At 44.9% G+C, this 15,529-nt stretch overlaps 1 protein-coding gene across 1 annotated transcript; it reads right to left on the bottom strand.

Moving 5' to 3' along the window:
• Positions 1-1,084: 1,084 nt before the first annotated feature.
• Positions 1,085-13,969, bottom strand: YWHAB (tyrosine 3-monooxygenase/tryptophan 5-monooxygenase activation protein beta). The gene is made up of 6 exons (XM_068700323.1): positions 13,816-13,969; positions 6,810-7,110; positions 5,751-5,874; positions 4,692-4,855; positions 3,448-3,543; positions 1,085-2,970 (listed from the first exon to the last, which is right to left on the bottom strand). Exons 2-6 carry the CDS (start codon positions 7,101-7,103, stop codon positions 2,914-2,916), a joined length of 735 nt encoding a protein of 244 aa, XP_068556424.1. The 5' UTR covers positions 7,104-7,110; positions 13,816-13,969; the 3' UTR covers positions 1,085-2,913.
• Positions 13,970-15,529: the final 1,560 nt, after the last annotated feature.

Genomic DNA, 15,529 nt, shown 5'->3' with positions numbered 1-15,529 from the left:
GAGCACGCTATACAATTCTGTAGGAGCAGGTACGAGTATAAACACTGAAGAAAGTGGCAAAGCAGTAATAAATACAGATGCAAACAGAGGGTGAATCATTTAAAAGCAGGCCGTAGACAGATTAGTGCTTGATCAGCAGCTCGTTTTGTTTTGGCCTAATGCATTGCAGTGATCAAAACAAAAGAGTCTGAGCAGTATTACCCACAGAGCATGCTGCTGTACCATCTCCACACTCGAGCTGAAGAGGCTTTTGAAACTGTCAGGACACTTGCTTGGTCCCACCCAGCCTCCCCAGCACCCTTAGGATGACTGGTGTCAGCTAGCCCGACTATTGCTGCTCCGTCCTTCAAGCACTGCTTCCAGGAAGACAGCTCCAGCAGGCATGTGCGCTCGCAGTACTGCTGGTTTTGTACAGCTCCAGCTGAGAACAGCGAGTTAACTAGAGCATGTGCAGGTTATTCACCAGTGCAGCCAGGTCCACAAGCAGCTGATTGTTGGAGGCCCAACTGGAAAGCTAACCCTGCATTGAGAAGTATGCATTTAAAAGTTTCCCTAAGGGAAAAAGCTTTAAACGTAATTGGCCAACTGCAGCAGCAAGTGCCGTACCAGACTTTTCTCCTGTGCAGTGTGCTCAGCCATACAATGTGCAGTGACTCACGGCAAATTAGATAGATATTTATAGCTGCATTTCTTTTAAGTCCTGCAGTGACAATATAAATGTGACCTCAACAAAACTGAGGAGAAGCAGCATTCTCTACTACAGATGTGGGAACGTGAGGGGGAAAACTCTCTGCAAAGGCACGAGCATTAACATATTAGTACCATTTGGAAACCATGAATCAACTCACACAATTCAAGACTGAGCATTTAATTGAAGGAAATGGTGGCATCACCGTCCCTGGCGGTGTTCAAGGAAAGGTTGGACCTGGAGCTCAGGGACATGGTTTAGTGGGTGACTGTGGTAGCAGGGGGAAGGTTGGACCATAGGTTGGACCTTTTCCAACCTTATTGGTTCTACAAAGTGGTGATTCTACTACCACCAAGTGTTTTTGCCACAAGGATGGCAAAGATAACAGACACAAACAACTGATAAAATTTTTTTTATTATTCACTTTTGAATTCTTTTACACTTTCCTGATTATTTTGTGTAAGGTGAAACTAGAACTGTTTAAAAGACATACACAAATCTAGTACATCAATAACCAGGTTTTTCTTTTTGCTATACTATTCTCACAACCACGTGTGTGCTAGGCAATATAACCGTCACAGAAGCAAACTTTAGGCAGAATACTGGTCAGTAAAAACAAAGCGAAAAGAGCTACCAGATATACAGACAGGCTCGGTTCCACATTCACTACTGCATTTATCAAGCGCCAAGTATTAACTGCACAATTTGTTCAGCTAGTAGAGGGGAGTTTTAAAATCAGTGCATGAAATTCTCTCTCCAGCAGACGGATGGACAGACAAACAGATGGATCCTATACCTAAGTGGAATGTGAAGGCAGGGGGATGATACCGCGAGACTGATAGGTGACTATTCCTAATCTTTTCCACTGCATTATTCACGCAACTCTTATTAGGTTTTATTTAATGGGACATGTCTGAAACGTAACTAGGTGAGGACATCGGGAGCTCAAATATTACAAGCATTGCAAATGTGTAAGGTCTGCATTCCAGTACAGTAAGTGGGAAAACCTGAATATTTGAGCCAGATCTTGGTATTACCAAAAAAACAGCAGATGAGCTGAAGACTGCAAGAGCACTGGCAGCTCACAAACATCCAAGACAGAAACCAGTCCTCTAGCAGATTCAGGTCTCGCCTACCGTCCTGACATCACCCACACCGAAAGGATGATGTATATGTGGGAACCCAATTGTTTTAATGGAGTTTAAGCAGGTGAAAGGGTCGAGGATGAATAGAGTCCGATGGGAGAAAATTTCTATAAAGCAAACTTAAAGATGGCTTGGTGGACTACTTAAAAGGCTTTCAAGGTAAAATCGAGATGGGAATACCATGGAGTTTTCAATTCACCCAAGAGTAAAGTAATGCTAAAGTGGCAGATCGCTTCATGGTATCATCCAAACTAATAAGGCCATTCAAAAAATTGAATCTTCTCCTATTGCAAGTCCATGGTAGCGAACCAAGAATTCTCACTACTGAAGAATATCTAAGGTATAATTAGGTACTTTATTGCTGTGGGAAGGGGCTTAGTCATGCATGTTGTATGGGCATGAAACCACTTTTAGAAGTCAAATCCCAGTTACCTGCCAGTGTAAAGAGTTTGGAAATCAAGCTGCTAACTCCCCCGTTACCCTCCTCCCCAAAACAAACCCAATCCCCAGAAAGACAGGATTGACAAAGTGAGCTTTTGACTGAAAGCGGTGCCTCAGACTTGGTTAAAAATGTCTACAAAGTGTGCCTGTTAAACTAACTCAGAGCAGTGTGTTACTAACTGGAATGCCATACATTGGATTGTTTTCCTTCCATGCCCCAGTGTCACAATAGAATCTCTATAACTTTCTGTACAACTTTACAACAGAATTGTACTTCGACTATTTTGGTGCCAGATTATGCTTGCCATTGTTACATAATTGATGTCTACTTTTCTACCAATAAGAGTTTTGTAAAGTCAATTGCAATCACAAAACCCATAATCACAGTGTTCAGTTAAAAATATAAACACGGTAATCATAACTGTAAATGTTCATAATAGGAAAATTCGGAATGCCATTATAATAACCGACCTCCATTTTAAGTACACAAAACACCAACCAACCGTTTTTACCCCACAGACAGTTTTTGCTACGTTGAGGTTGTGAAAGTCGATGTACTATTCTTTTTGCTTGTCGCACAAAGGGATATATGTGTAGGATACAGGGTGACATTGAACATATAGTGAAGCGTGACAGCCATTAGTTCTCTCCTTCCCCAGCATCCCCTTCATCTCCCTGGTTTTCCGACGTCCATAGCTGTAAGAAAATACAAACGTGTTTATGCTGAAAGCACACGGTTAATTACAACTGTCAGGAAAGGGAAGACAGTGCAATTAGCAGTAGCTGTGCAATTTTCTCAGCTAAGATTAACAGAATTTAACTTAACAGTAAAAATAATGAACTAGAAAATGGGTAAAGGATTACAAGGAAAAAGCAAACAAAAGTCTGCAAGCTGAACAAAATCTGTTGAGAACAGACATATTGCACTTTGTGTTACAAAAAGGCTGAGTTTGTTACAGTGGTTAACAAGCAATCTCTGATCTAAACCAGCAAGTCTAACTGGTCTGGTTACAAAAAGCAGCACAGTTAAGACATGCAGTTAATGCTTCAGAAAAGGCAATTTTCATGGCACAGGTCTACACAAAGCTTCAGCTGCTGAGTCCTACTTAGTGGAGTCCAGCAGCCTAAAGAAGTACCAGCACAGAACGCAGCAGTTTACCCTGTAATACTTACAGTGAGGTTGTCCCTAAGCAGCTGCATGATGAGAGTGCTGTCTTTGTAAGACTCTTCATTCAGCGTGTCCAGCTCTGCTATCGCCTCATCAAATGCCTAGAAACATGCAAGAAATTTTTACTCCACTCTGAACTCATTTCTGCTTCCACAGATCTTGTAGATCTGCCACAAAAGCTTTGTGACAAAAGCTTCCAGTATTTTTCTTTTTCACCAAGGGAAGAAAAGTAAACCAACGTGAGCACAAGAACACTAGATGACCGAAGTCTTCACAAAAGGGGCTAGATTAAGGCCACTCTACTGCCATGCCAATAGCAAGTACTGAAGAGGCAAGCACACACACACTGCCACTCTGAAGAATGATTCACACAGCTCACAGTCAGGTCTAAGAGGAGCACTTAACAGCAATACCTTCATTAAAGATGAAGGCCTGAGTGGTTTGAAGTGCCAGTAAAAGAGAAAGGTACCACCATTACGTTGATATACATTATACATGTAAATGGCAAACAAGGGGGTTTTGAGAGTGACTTCTGAACTTGAGAGTGAATTTGGAGTAGAATTCTTTGGTTTTGTTTTGTATTTCTCTTCAAAGGAGCACAGGGAATCAGGTACATTTTAATAGAGATTAATAATGCCACACTGCGCATCTGTTACACACGACCCATCCGCTACAAATGAAAGCACATGATGCAGGTCAGAGCTGAGAGCCATGAGTAAGCGTTCTCTCTCATTCAGGTTTCAAACAGATGTAAGCATATGAACTAAAAACACGAATAGCAGCAGTATTTTATGAAGCAAAACATTTTTAAAATGTTTTTTTAAAACAGGTTTTAGCCTTCTCCCTATCTGGCACCAAGTTCCATTTGGTCTCTAGAGAGGCACGCACAGTTGCACAGTCAGCTATGCTATAGTCATAACTCAAAAAGACAACACTTATTCGCAAAGTGATCAAATTAAAAAAAAATCACTAAGAGCATTCTAAGAGAACGACATGGACAGTGGAAGAGGTACTCAGACTCCCCTTTCACTAGATCAGCTGCCTTCGCACATTGCCTTTGCTTAACTGAGCCAGAGTAGCTTAGCCTTAACTAACTTACCCGAAAATACACTAAGGAGACTATAGTTTAAAGACAACAGCATTTGTAAAGGATTTCATATGAGAATGCATAACTATCTGCAAACTACTGTCACCATGTAATTATCTCCTTAGCTCCCACAAGAACTGGTGATGTGAGGAGTCTGCTTACCGTCTTTGCCAGGTTACAGGCTTTTTCAGGAGAATTGAGTATCTCATAATAGAAGACAGAGAAATTGAGAGCCAGACCAAGTCGAATGGGGTGCGTTGGCTGCATCTCTTTCTTGCTAATTTCAAATGCCTCCTGGTAAGCTTGCTGAGAGTTTGCCACTGTTGCTGCAAGAAGCAATTGCAATCATACTCACACACAGTACATCACCACATTTCATGGGGGAAGCTATTATATTCTTTGTCTAGACCATCATGCCACTAGATATTCATATAACTGCAAACATGAAAGCTTCTTTCAATGATTAAGAGGTGAAAGCTTACCACTTGTTGAACTATTAAGGCAGAAATATTTGTTCAGCTAAAGGTTGGAGCTACAGAAGTTAAATTCTAAAAAATCTGAACACCACCATATGGGGAAAAAGAGGCATCTAAACTACCAGTTTAAACACTCTTGAGAAGGAAATTTTAGCAGGTAGGCCGCGAATTCTGTGTTTCAGTTTGAGGTTTCAGAATAAAGACAACTGTCCCTTCCTTTGCTAACAGGTTAACAGTTTGACATTATTCTGGGGCTTAAGGTTGCAAGCTACTGACCAGATCAGACACTTACCAAGAATTCAGGCTGTTGCTTTAACAATTGGTCTAGTACTCAGTAACCCAGTATCTCATATCTGAATGCAGAAAGCTTGCAAGTAACCAAGACTTGTGAGCTAAATTCATAGTTTAAACAAAAGATGATAGCAACCAAGCTTTTTCCACAAGAAACAACACATTTTCTTCCTCCATACTCCAGAAAAAGGATTTTACGTTGTGAAATGTGCTTAGAAATCTGCCACTGATGATGTGACTGCAAACAGAATCTGACTTGAACATCTGTCAAACAATTCTATTAATTTCAGTGAAGTCTGTTTCTCTAAAAGTGACCTGCACTGCACTCATCTTCAATACTATTGAATACTATTGAAGAAAGAAATATTTCACGTTAGGAGAAAAGGAGCCAAGTATTTTTCATACTTTATTCTGCCCAGCCCCCAACAGAATGAGAAGTTTCACCTCCACTTACTTTGCTTGTTGTCCCCAGACGCCACCTCTGAGAGGTATCTGTAGTAATCGCCCTTCATTTTCAAATAGAAGACCTTGCTTTCGGGCTGCGTGGCGTTGACAATAAGGTATTTATCCAGGAGTTCCTGAGAAAGGAAACACTTTTTTTTCCCCAAGTCATACAAATAATGTCTGAAACAGCCTTCATTACAATGGTAAACATGAACTGTTAAAACATTAACAATGACTTATACATACTCATGCATTAGTCATATTGATGTTCCCTAAACTCAGGATAAAAACTACTTGTATCCTAGTCCCTGGAAAGCAGCAAAATTGCTACGCTGAGGCTGTTAACAACTCGCGCAAGCTAACAAAGGGCAGCAGCTCGACATCAGCACAAGTCCAGGCACTTTTCCTGCCATGAACTTGAATTCTATACAGAGCAGTGAGACTATCCGTAACAAACTGATTCTACCTGCAGCTCCAGCTGAAGAGTGGCACGGTCAGCACATGTACCCTCAGGAAGAGATGCTGTCAGTACTCTCAGCCTTGGCAACTGTTCCTAAGAACAGAGCTTCGGCAAAATGAGCACCAATAAAAAGGATCCCTCTCATCTAAGTGGGGAAAACAGCAAAACTAACTTGGGAGGAAAAAATATAGACCTTATACTTCCACCAAAAAGGTAGTACACGAGCTTCACGATGTCAGCATTCATTGACAAAAGATTTTACAGAAACAGTCAGCTTTTTAGCAGGACTTATGCTAGTGCCCCAGCAGGCCTCAATTTGTTTTTATGGTAATCACTAGCCAGCAGTTAGGGGTCTTCAGTGTTGCCTTGCCTACATCCTTCTGTTTGTTTTTTTTTTTTTTAAAAAAAAAACGTTCTTTTGTAACAACAAACTAATGAATTCCTGAAACTAGACAATTTAGGACTTAGAACTCAACTCAAAGGGAGAGAGATGCAAAAATATTCCCCTGCTACAGTGCTGCAGTATCCACAACCTGAGTAAGATTCCTTAAGCCTCTCATAAGAACGCTGCAGTACGAGTTACTGTTATTTTTGCTGTTTGATTATTACCAGAACATCATTGCAGATATCCTGCAATTCAGCCTCAATTTTCTCACGATATTCTCTTCCCATCTGCTGTTTCTTCTCATTCCTCTCTGTTTTCTGTTCAATGCTGGAAATCACACGCCAGGACGAGCGACGGGCACCGACCACATTCTTGTAGGCAACTGAGAGCAGATTCCTTTCTTCATTGGACAGTTCATGCCCCTGCTCGGTGACAGCCTTCATAGCAGCAGCCATGTCATCATAACGCTCGGCCTGTTCGGCCAGTTTGGCTTTCTGTACCAACTCACTTTTATCCATGACTATCCTGTAATTAGTGGGGAATAAAACCAGAAAAATATTTGATTGTCTACACAGTGGAAGGTAACATTGAGGGGTGAAGCACAACTCACAGGTGGTAACAGATGGACAGTTTATCAACTGGAATAAATATGAAGGTTTTGTTAAAAAAAAAAACAACCCTCTTGACAATAACTTACACTATTTAGAAATTATACATAACCATAACCCTGAAGGCTCATAAGCATTATTCTTCATAATGCAGAAAAATCCATGTCACCATTAGTTTAAGCACAGCAATATGTTCCCTGTGTAAATCTCTCCCTATTCCCACACAGGACATAGCTCAGCCAGGGAGACAATTCACATATTCGTGTCCTAATGCAGAAACCAGTAGGGCTTTTTTTTTTTTTTTAAACCTGCATTAGTCTTCAACAACAACTGTTTAAGAGTATTGAATGACTGGGCAGATCCTCCCCACATCAGCAGCTGTCTGCACACTGCAGGAGCTATTTCTGTGGGGTTAAGTGAGCCATACCCAGTACAGCTGCACCTATGGACAGCCATGGAAGACATATTTATACTGTCCTGCTAGATTTTTTTTTTATACGTGCTTCAATGTATATTTAATAGACAATTCTATACACCTAGAGTGGCTGCAGTCTTCAGTTTCCAAGAGCTTTTAAATAACACAAATTCACAAAGACTCAGTGGGATGTGGCCCACATGAGAGTCACTACTGCAAAACCAATTGCTCGTATGGAAACAACTTGTTTATCGTCTCTGATAACGCAGTTTAGCATAGGAAGCCAAGAAAAACACATCACATGGCCACTATGCTGCTGAGGAACTGGAGCAATGAAAAATGAAGTTGGTAAAGAATGCGTCTGGGAGGCAGACTGAGTGTTGCTTGCTTCTACAGGACGCCAACATTAATCAACTTGGAATATAATGTTGTTAGTTCAGTGGCCATCACCTAGGCCTGGGTTCATGGGAAGACTTAAGTCTCCTTGCTTTCATCAAAAAAAAAAAGTGGATACCTCAATACCTCAAACTCTCAGGTGTCCCAGATTCATCAATATCCAGGTAGGCAGATCTGCATTTTCAGACAGACCCAGAACTGTCGTTCTTGTTAGTACTGAACAATAATGTTCCTCTCCTACTCCCTGAAGTCCAATCAGGACTCTCACTGTCTAGATCAGAAGCTTCCAGACAGAGACCTGAACAGCCTAAAAACAACTCTAAAAGAACAAGAAAAGCTAAATGAGAATGGTAAGTTTACATTTAGCTCTCACGTGCTTCTGTTAATTAGGCAAGAGACTATGTCTCTATTGGAAACAACAGTACACTGGTGCATATATATGTACACAAAAAAATAAAGAAATAGCAGCCATTTACCACTGAGAAAACCCACTACATTTGTAACTGGTGCATCTATCCAACCTAGTCAACCACTCCTAAACTCAGCACTAAATTTAGATTCTGTCCGTAACGTGGGAAGTAATGGCATTTATTTACCCCCGACACAGTACACCTGAAGAATGCTTTTCATGCCACAAGAGCCAACTTTAAGTAACAGGTCACCTAAACAAAACACTTCCAAAGCAGTTCTGATTTCCTCACTGTCTGCACAGCTTATCAGAAGCAGTTCTACTGCAATCTTCTACTCTTCCTCTTGGGGAAAGCGATTATTTTGTAGAAGCAGCCTGTTTGTTGAAGCCCAGAGACAAGAAACTCCAACAGTTTACATTTTGCCATGGAAAGGTCAGTATCATCTTTGATCTGCTTTTTGCCAATACTGTTCTAATGCATACTCAAGTTATCCATGCAGAATTCTGTTTACAAACAGCATACAGTTTAGTTTTGAAATGGCGTAGAGTTTGTTTTATCAAGCTCGCTGACATATTTATCCATGGATGCAAGTCAGTTCATGGCAGTCAATGGGTTCGTATAAGGACATGTTAAGGAAACCAGACAGGACTGCAAGGACAAAGAGCTAGTGGATAAAAGAGCTCCAAAAACCAGCTTAACGCATCATCAGCTGTACAGCCAAAACACCAGCACAAAGCATTAGAATGCTGTTTCTCAAACAATAAATTTATGCACATCTTAAATGTGACTCAAACTGATTACTGAAGATGGAGCTCCTCAGAACTTCACTGGTTTATGGCTGACGAATTAAGAATTCACTACGCAGGGGCTTGCACTGTTTATCTTAATATCTGTACCGTTTGTTAGTAGTTTTTCCATGAAACTAGAAGGTACTATTCCAAAAAATGGATCTGACAGAAATTAAATACAACAAGGAAAACATCACCCACACCAAAACGTCTGCAACCCACCAGTAAGCCTACCTTTATTTCACTCACAAAGCACTGCATAAAGGAACACTGTTAAAACCTTCATTTTATTCTCCATCGCTTACCTTGTTAGAAGGCTGAAGAAGAGCTTTGCAGAGCTATGCTGGCTTGAGCTCCAAAAGAGGGAAGTGTTTGCCAGAAGGAAAAAAAGATACAAGGAAAGGAGTGATGTTTGAAAAGGCAAAGAAGCAACTATCAGTTATAACTGGTCCCTCCCATAAAGGAGATGAAAGCCACGCTCTAACAATGGAGCAGTGTGCCACAATCTGAAACAAGCAAAGCCTAGAGCTAAAAATAGTCCTAGGCCACAAACAGAAGCCATCTCACAAAGGTTACCTGCAGCTAGGAGCGAAACACACAAAGGTGACAAACAGAAGGCCGACAGGAACCATCTATTCTAGCACCACTGAAGCCATGCCGTGTTGGCAAGGGGGAAGAGGGGAGCTGGAGGAGCGAGGACGTGCAGATCACAGCCACGGAGGAGTCCCAGAAGTTGCCCGCTCTAAGCAGAAGATTCTCAGATGTGTTAACACATGTAAAATTCATAGGCCTGCCCTCTTCAGCATCTATCCAACCACAACTTAGTGGCCTTCCACAAGGCAGTGGCTGGACACTTTACAATAAGGACTGCCAACCACTAGCCCACAGTACCAGCAGCCACAAATTCAGAGCACTGTAGTTCCCCACACTCTAGATAGGAGATAAAAAAAAACAAAAACAACAAACACTCTCCCCAGTACAGCCTAAGGTCTTCCAACCCCTATTACAGGTGCATAATCACATGTATACAGATACAAAAAGATTACAACTGCTTACTTCCCACCTCCAAAAATAAAAGGCTGTGTAGGTGAGATCTGATACAATCAGAAAACACCGGAGGTCAGAGCCTGTCAAACGTTAGTTTATGAACGTCTGGCTAATTCCAGAAGAAGCTGCAAAAAGGAGGAGGTGTGACCAACCTGGAAACGGCACCTAGAGGCTGTATGCCCCCAGAGCTCTCAAGAGAGGACGGATGCACAGAACTGGAGGTCTACATCTCAGCACCAGCTGAGGAGGAGAACACGTAGGTAGTGTTCTTCAGGAGACTGCGAGTGGTGGAGGACTGCATCTTGCCACCCAGCAGTTACTACATCTGCTCCACAGCCTTTATTGTTCCCAGGCTCAATGAGCTGTTTAGGCCGAAGCCAAAACAGATGAGAAGTAACCGTGTTTAAAGTCTGTAGAAACCAGATGCAAAGTGACAGTGAAAAAAGCCTGGCTTATATAACATATTGAGCTGATAGGACAATACTAATAAGCCTACGGTGGCCTGAAGTCTGCTGCTCTCCATGACCCATTCTTCTGATGCTAATTAAGTTATTGATTTCTGCGTATTGTTCTTCTCTTTATAGCAAGCATTAGAAGCTGTCAAACAAACACTTCCACTTCATTAAAATCCTGGTGAGAAAGCAGTGCAATTACTAGCTTGACGTATCAGTCGCTAACGAGCCAAGCAGAGATGCAGGTTAACAGGCTGCTCCACTACGAAAAAGGGACGTGGAACCAGGTTTGGTGAAGTGTGACACAATCAATTCTCAGCCACCATCTTTGTAAATCCATTCAAATTTTACCATGAGAAGCAGAAATTTGGTACAAAAAATGTAGTTCAATTCCAACAACACATGAACATGCCTTAGAGATTTCTGGATGGGCAATTCATGCCAAAATAAGTATTCATGTGAGGGAAGTGGTGTCTCAAAGTACAGTTTGATAATTACCAAGACTAAATGTTTGGAGACAGTATTTCTGAAACAAATAGCAAATCCTTCTCCATGCTTCAGGTCAACACATGCTGACACTGGAGCTACAATGCCGGCAGAACTGCGTGACAATGCTGATACTCGCTGTCCAGCAGGCATCACCCCCAACAAACATTCCTTACAGGAAAGGAACGGGCTCCTTATCAGACTGCAAGGAACCTTCCTTTCTTTAGCTGAGCATCAGGCATCTCACTTCATCAGCTTTGTCTCTCTACTCCAGCTCCTCCAAAGGTAACCATGTATTGTTAAGCCACTGATCAAAAATGGACACGTCTGCTCTATCTGACCACTGAAGCCCTTCACATATATAAAAAGTTCAGTAAAACTTACTGCTAACTTGGTGAGGGGAAAAAAAAGTGACTTCCCAGTTCTGACACTCACTGACCTTGTGTGGCACATAACTTCAGCCTCCTCTGCATCTACTGACTCACCACATGCCCTGGCCTTCAGTGCAAGTCTTTAACGATTAACGTTAAGATAAAATTAACGTTCAGTAAAGCCATGCCTCCACTTGCTCTGCTTACCTTCTACCATCATTAATTGTTGTTTCCTAAACCTGACCAATACCATTTTGGAAAAATTACACGCAAGGCTTTTAAACTCTGTAGACAACTGTAGATTTACATCAGAGGTAACAAGAGCACATAGGGGCACCGATATTGTACAGACAAATTAAATTTATGGCAGTATTCTTGCTCTTCTTAATGCCTTCTAAATGAGGAACTTCAGGCTGACAAGCGCTGCCCTGGCACTAAGCACAGGAAAGCTGCAGGTGGAGACAGGCACACAGTTCCAAAGTACAACATCCTCACACGGTAACATCTTTTTGTTCCAACCAGCGTAATTGTTTTTGACTAGAGTCCAGGTGGAAATAGTGAGTTACCCCCCAAAAATCCTCCTCCGGGCACAAAATTCATGCCAAACTAATGCATACGTATCACAGGTAAATCACTTTTGTTAGCAATAAACTGAGAATATTTATATTGCAGGGTGGGGCAAAACGTGTGGCCATAGAAGAGACACACTACTGGAAGGCCTGGTCTCGCTGGGATGCAGCGGGGTACCCGGAGGATCGGAGTACCAGCTTTTTATCTCGTTATTCAAATAATTATTTTCTTAACTCCTCCTCATCTGAGTTTATTCGCATACAGCACAAAAAGCTGCATACTGGCAGGGGCCTGCTTACAAAAAAAAAGACTCAACATCAAAATAGCAGAGATCAGAACATGCGGTACTGACATAATGAGGTTGAGAAAACTGCACTAGGCCCATCTGTGCACCGAGTCTACCACTTCACGGGTACCGATCCGATAAACAAAGTATTACACTGACACTGAAGGACTGCAGAGATAGAGCCAATGAAGGAGGTATTGCTTCTTTTTTATCTTCTAGATCAGTTTACATCTCCGTATTACTTTAAAACAAAAGCCAACTTCTGACTAAGGTGCTGCGGTAGCACATGTGTGAAACCACGCATTCCAACCACTGATGCTACAAAACCTGCCAAAGTTTCTCAAATTCATTTTTTTATGTAGGGATTTAATTTTTTTGACAGTACTGCACACCATGTAATTTGTTTTCTACTACCATAGAAGTTGTTTTAACTGTTAACGAGGAATTTAAGCAACTAATTTATACTGTAATGGTTGCATTAGACACATTTTTGTTCCCATGTATTAACAGAGTGACTATATGTCACTGAAATGTGATCATCCTAATTAATGTACAATTGCACATACCGTAAATAAAGCCTGAGGTTGTTAGCTCTGGGTTACTGCCCAGCCTTCTTATACATTGGGAGTGGCTTTATGGACCCTTCTTTCCCTTTGCAGTCCTCCCTAAACTCATCTCTATTCCCAAATGGACACGATGAGTTAAAATCGGAAAACACCATTATTTTGTTTCCTTCTAGCATTCTGTGATCACCTCCGTTACTATGTGACAGAGCTCACACAAACTGCCATAGGAACAGAATCGCCCCAGGGGGTGGAAGGGGCCTGATGGGTGCGGGTCGCTCCCGATTTGGGGGAAGCCGCGAGAAGGGCCCCGCGGCGGAGCCTGGGCAGGGTGCAGTAAGGCAGGAGCCGTCGGGAGGAGGAGGAGGGCTCGGAATCGTTCCTCTATGGAGGCCGGCTCCCTCCCCTCCCCGCAGCGGGCCAGATGAGCCGAGCCGAGCCCTCCAACGCCCGGCAGGAGATGGCGCAGGGCGGGCGGGGGCCGGGGCTCCGCACAGGTGTGCGCGGCCTCGCCCCGCGGGCGGCTCATGCGGGCGGGGCCGGGCCGTGCCGTGCCGTGCCGGCCGCAGGGGAGGAGGAGGCGGCGGCCCCGCCCGGGCCCCGCAGCGCAGGGGCGGCAGGGGCGCACCGTTACACCGCCCCCCCGCAGCGCTGCGGGGCACGGCCCGACCGCGGAGCACAAAAAGCGGCCCGGAGCCGCCCCGCACCCCGCGGGGCCCTCCCGCCGCGGCCTGCGGCGGCCTCCCCCGCCCGGCCCCGGCCTCCCGCGGGCCCGCGGAGGCGCCGCCCGCCCCGAGGGGCGCTGCGGGGGGAGCGGGGGGCGCCCGGGGAGCCTCACCTGGCGGGGGCGGCGGCACCGCGGCCTGGATCCCGGCGGGCGGAGCGGCGGGAGCGCACGCACAGACACACACACCCTGCGGCGCTGCGGGCCCGCTTCCGGCCCCGAGGCCACGCCCCTTCCGGCCCCGGGGGGCGGGACTTGCGGGGGGAGCCGCCTCCCCATTGGGCAGCCGCCGCCGCGCGCCAGCCGGCTCTCGGTTGCTATAGCAACAAGGGGGGGTGGGGAGGGGAGGGGCTGGTGGCGCGCGCCCGCGCGCGGGGAGGGGAGGCGGAGGGGGGGGGCGCGTGCCCGCGGGAAATGGCGGGCGCTGAGGGCGGCGGGCGGGGGGTGGGGGGCGGCCTCCTCGGGGCTGGCCCCCCCCCCGCGGGTCAAACTGCAGGGTTTCAGTCAGCAACACAACCAAACCCCCCCCAGAGCCCCCCAAAATAAACAGGAGCCCCACCTGGCTGGCTGTTGTGCAGTGAGGGTGTTTGTGCGTGTGCTGGGGGGTGGGGAGGGGGCGTTTTGGGGGGGCTGAGGGGGAGCCCGGCTGGGTCTCCGTGGGGAGTCTGGGGAAAGTCCCTCACTTTTCGGCCTGTAACCCCACGGGACACGGAATGACGTGCCCCCCCCCCCGGAGTCACAGATTTGTAGCAGCGCTGCCGGTCAAAGCTTTGTTCCCGGGGCTGAAAACCAGAACTCCTTTCAGTTACAGGATCCTGGCATCCAGTGTTCTCCCTCAGATAAAATCCCGTTCCTGTCAAAGCTGCTGTCAGGCTTGTTGCCAGTGGGAGGACTTGTGCCGTTTCCTGCTTCGCCTCAGTCCAAAGGTCAATGACTTTGGAAAGTCAGGAGGAAAACCACTCGGCGCCCATGCTTTATCTCCAGCCACGAGCACTGATTCAGCTGGAGCAGTTCTTACCATCTTTCCCTTGTTTCTCCTCCCAGGACCAAGCTTTCTTTTCCCCTGCTCTTCTCAACAGGCCTCATCTCCTTGGTTTGCACCCCGGGCTGCTCCCAGCGCTCTTGCTGACCTGCGGAGGTGCTGGGAGAGCTGGGAGAAGAGCTCCTAAACTTTGTGAAGTGACAGCCATTATCGCAGGGACATGCTTGGTCCATGAACAAGCTCAACGTGTCCCCAAAAGAAGCATGTCTCAGGGGAACACGACCATCGTACCTGGCCCTGGCAGCTCATCCTGTGGATGTGCTCCAAGATCCTGCTATAGAAAAAAAAGACAGCCAACGGGGAGCCACTGTGGTAGAGGACAGGGTCGTGGTGTGGACTGAGAGCTTTCGTTCAGAAATAATATCTTGATAAATTACTCAGTTTTTGTAATTATTTTTTCTGTCATTTTATTTTGGAAGCAGCAGATCTCAGCTGATGTAGCTACCAGAAGCAAACAGGCGATGGCACTGCATGATCATCGTCCCTGCAGTGTAGGAATCCGTGGTTGCCCAGCAGTCTGTCACGGAACAAAAAATTCTCAAAATACTCAAAATATAATTGTGATCTATTAAATATAGTTTATTTCTTGATTCTTCTGTTACTCCTTTTTCTCTGTCTTCCTCTCTATCTTCCCTATCTCTTTGTGTTCTCTATCTACAGTCTGCACATTTCAGTTGTTCCACAGCTGGATCACATAGATCACTAAATCATGTACTAAGGGTAAGGGATGAATCCCGAGTGGTATCAGCATGTTGGTTTACGGCATCTGCCATGGCTTCCCTGTTG

Source organism: Anas acuta, chromosome 16, assembly GCF_963932015.1.
Source record: "Anas acuta chromosome 16, bAnaAcu1.1, whole genome shotgun sequence".
Lineage (NCBI taxonomy): Eukaryota > Metazoa > Chordata > Aves > Anseriformes > Anatidae > Anas > Anas acuta.
This window is presented reverse-complemented; position numbering and strand designations above follow the sequence as displayed.

Excerpts from the sequence above, each read along its gene's own strand:
- YWHAB (XM_068700323.1), bottom strand. The coding sequence starts at position 7,103 with ATGGATAAAAGTGAGTTGGTACAGAAAGCCAAACTGGCCGAACAGGCC. Across the intron at positions 3,544-4,691 it reads CCTGTAACCTGGCAAAGACG|GCATTTGATGAGGCGATAGC; the intron begins GTAAGCAGACTC and ends GCATGTTTCTAG. Across the intron at positions 2,971-3,447 it reads TGCTTAGGGACAACCTCACT|CTATGGACGTCGGAAAACCA; the intron begins GTAAGTATTACA and ends ATTTTCTTACAG.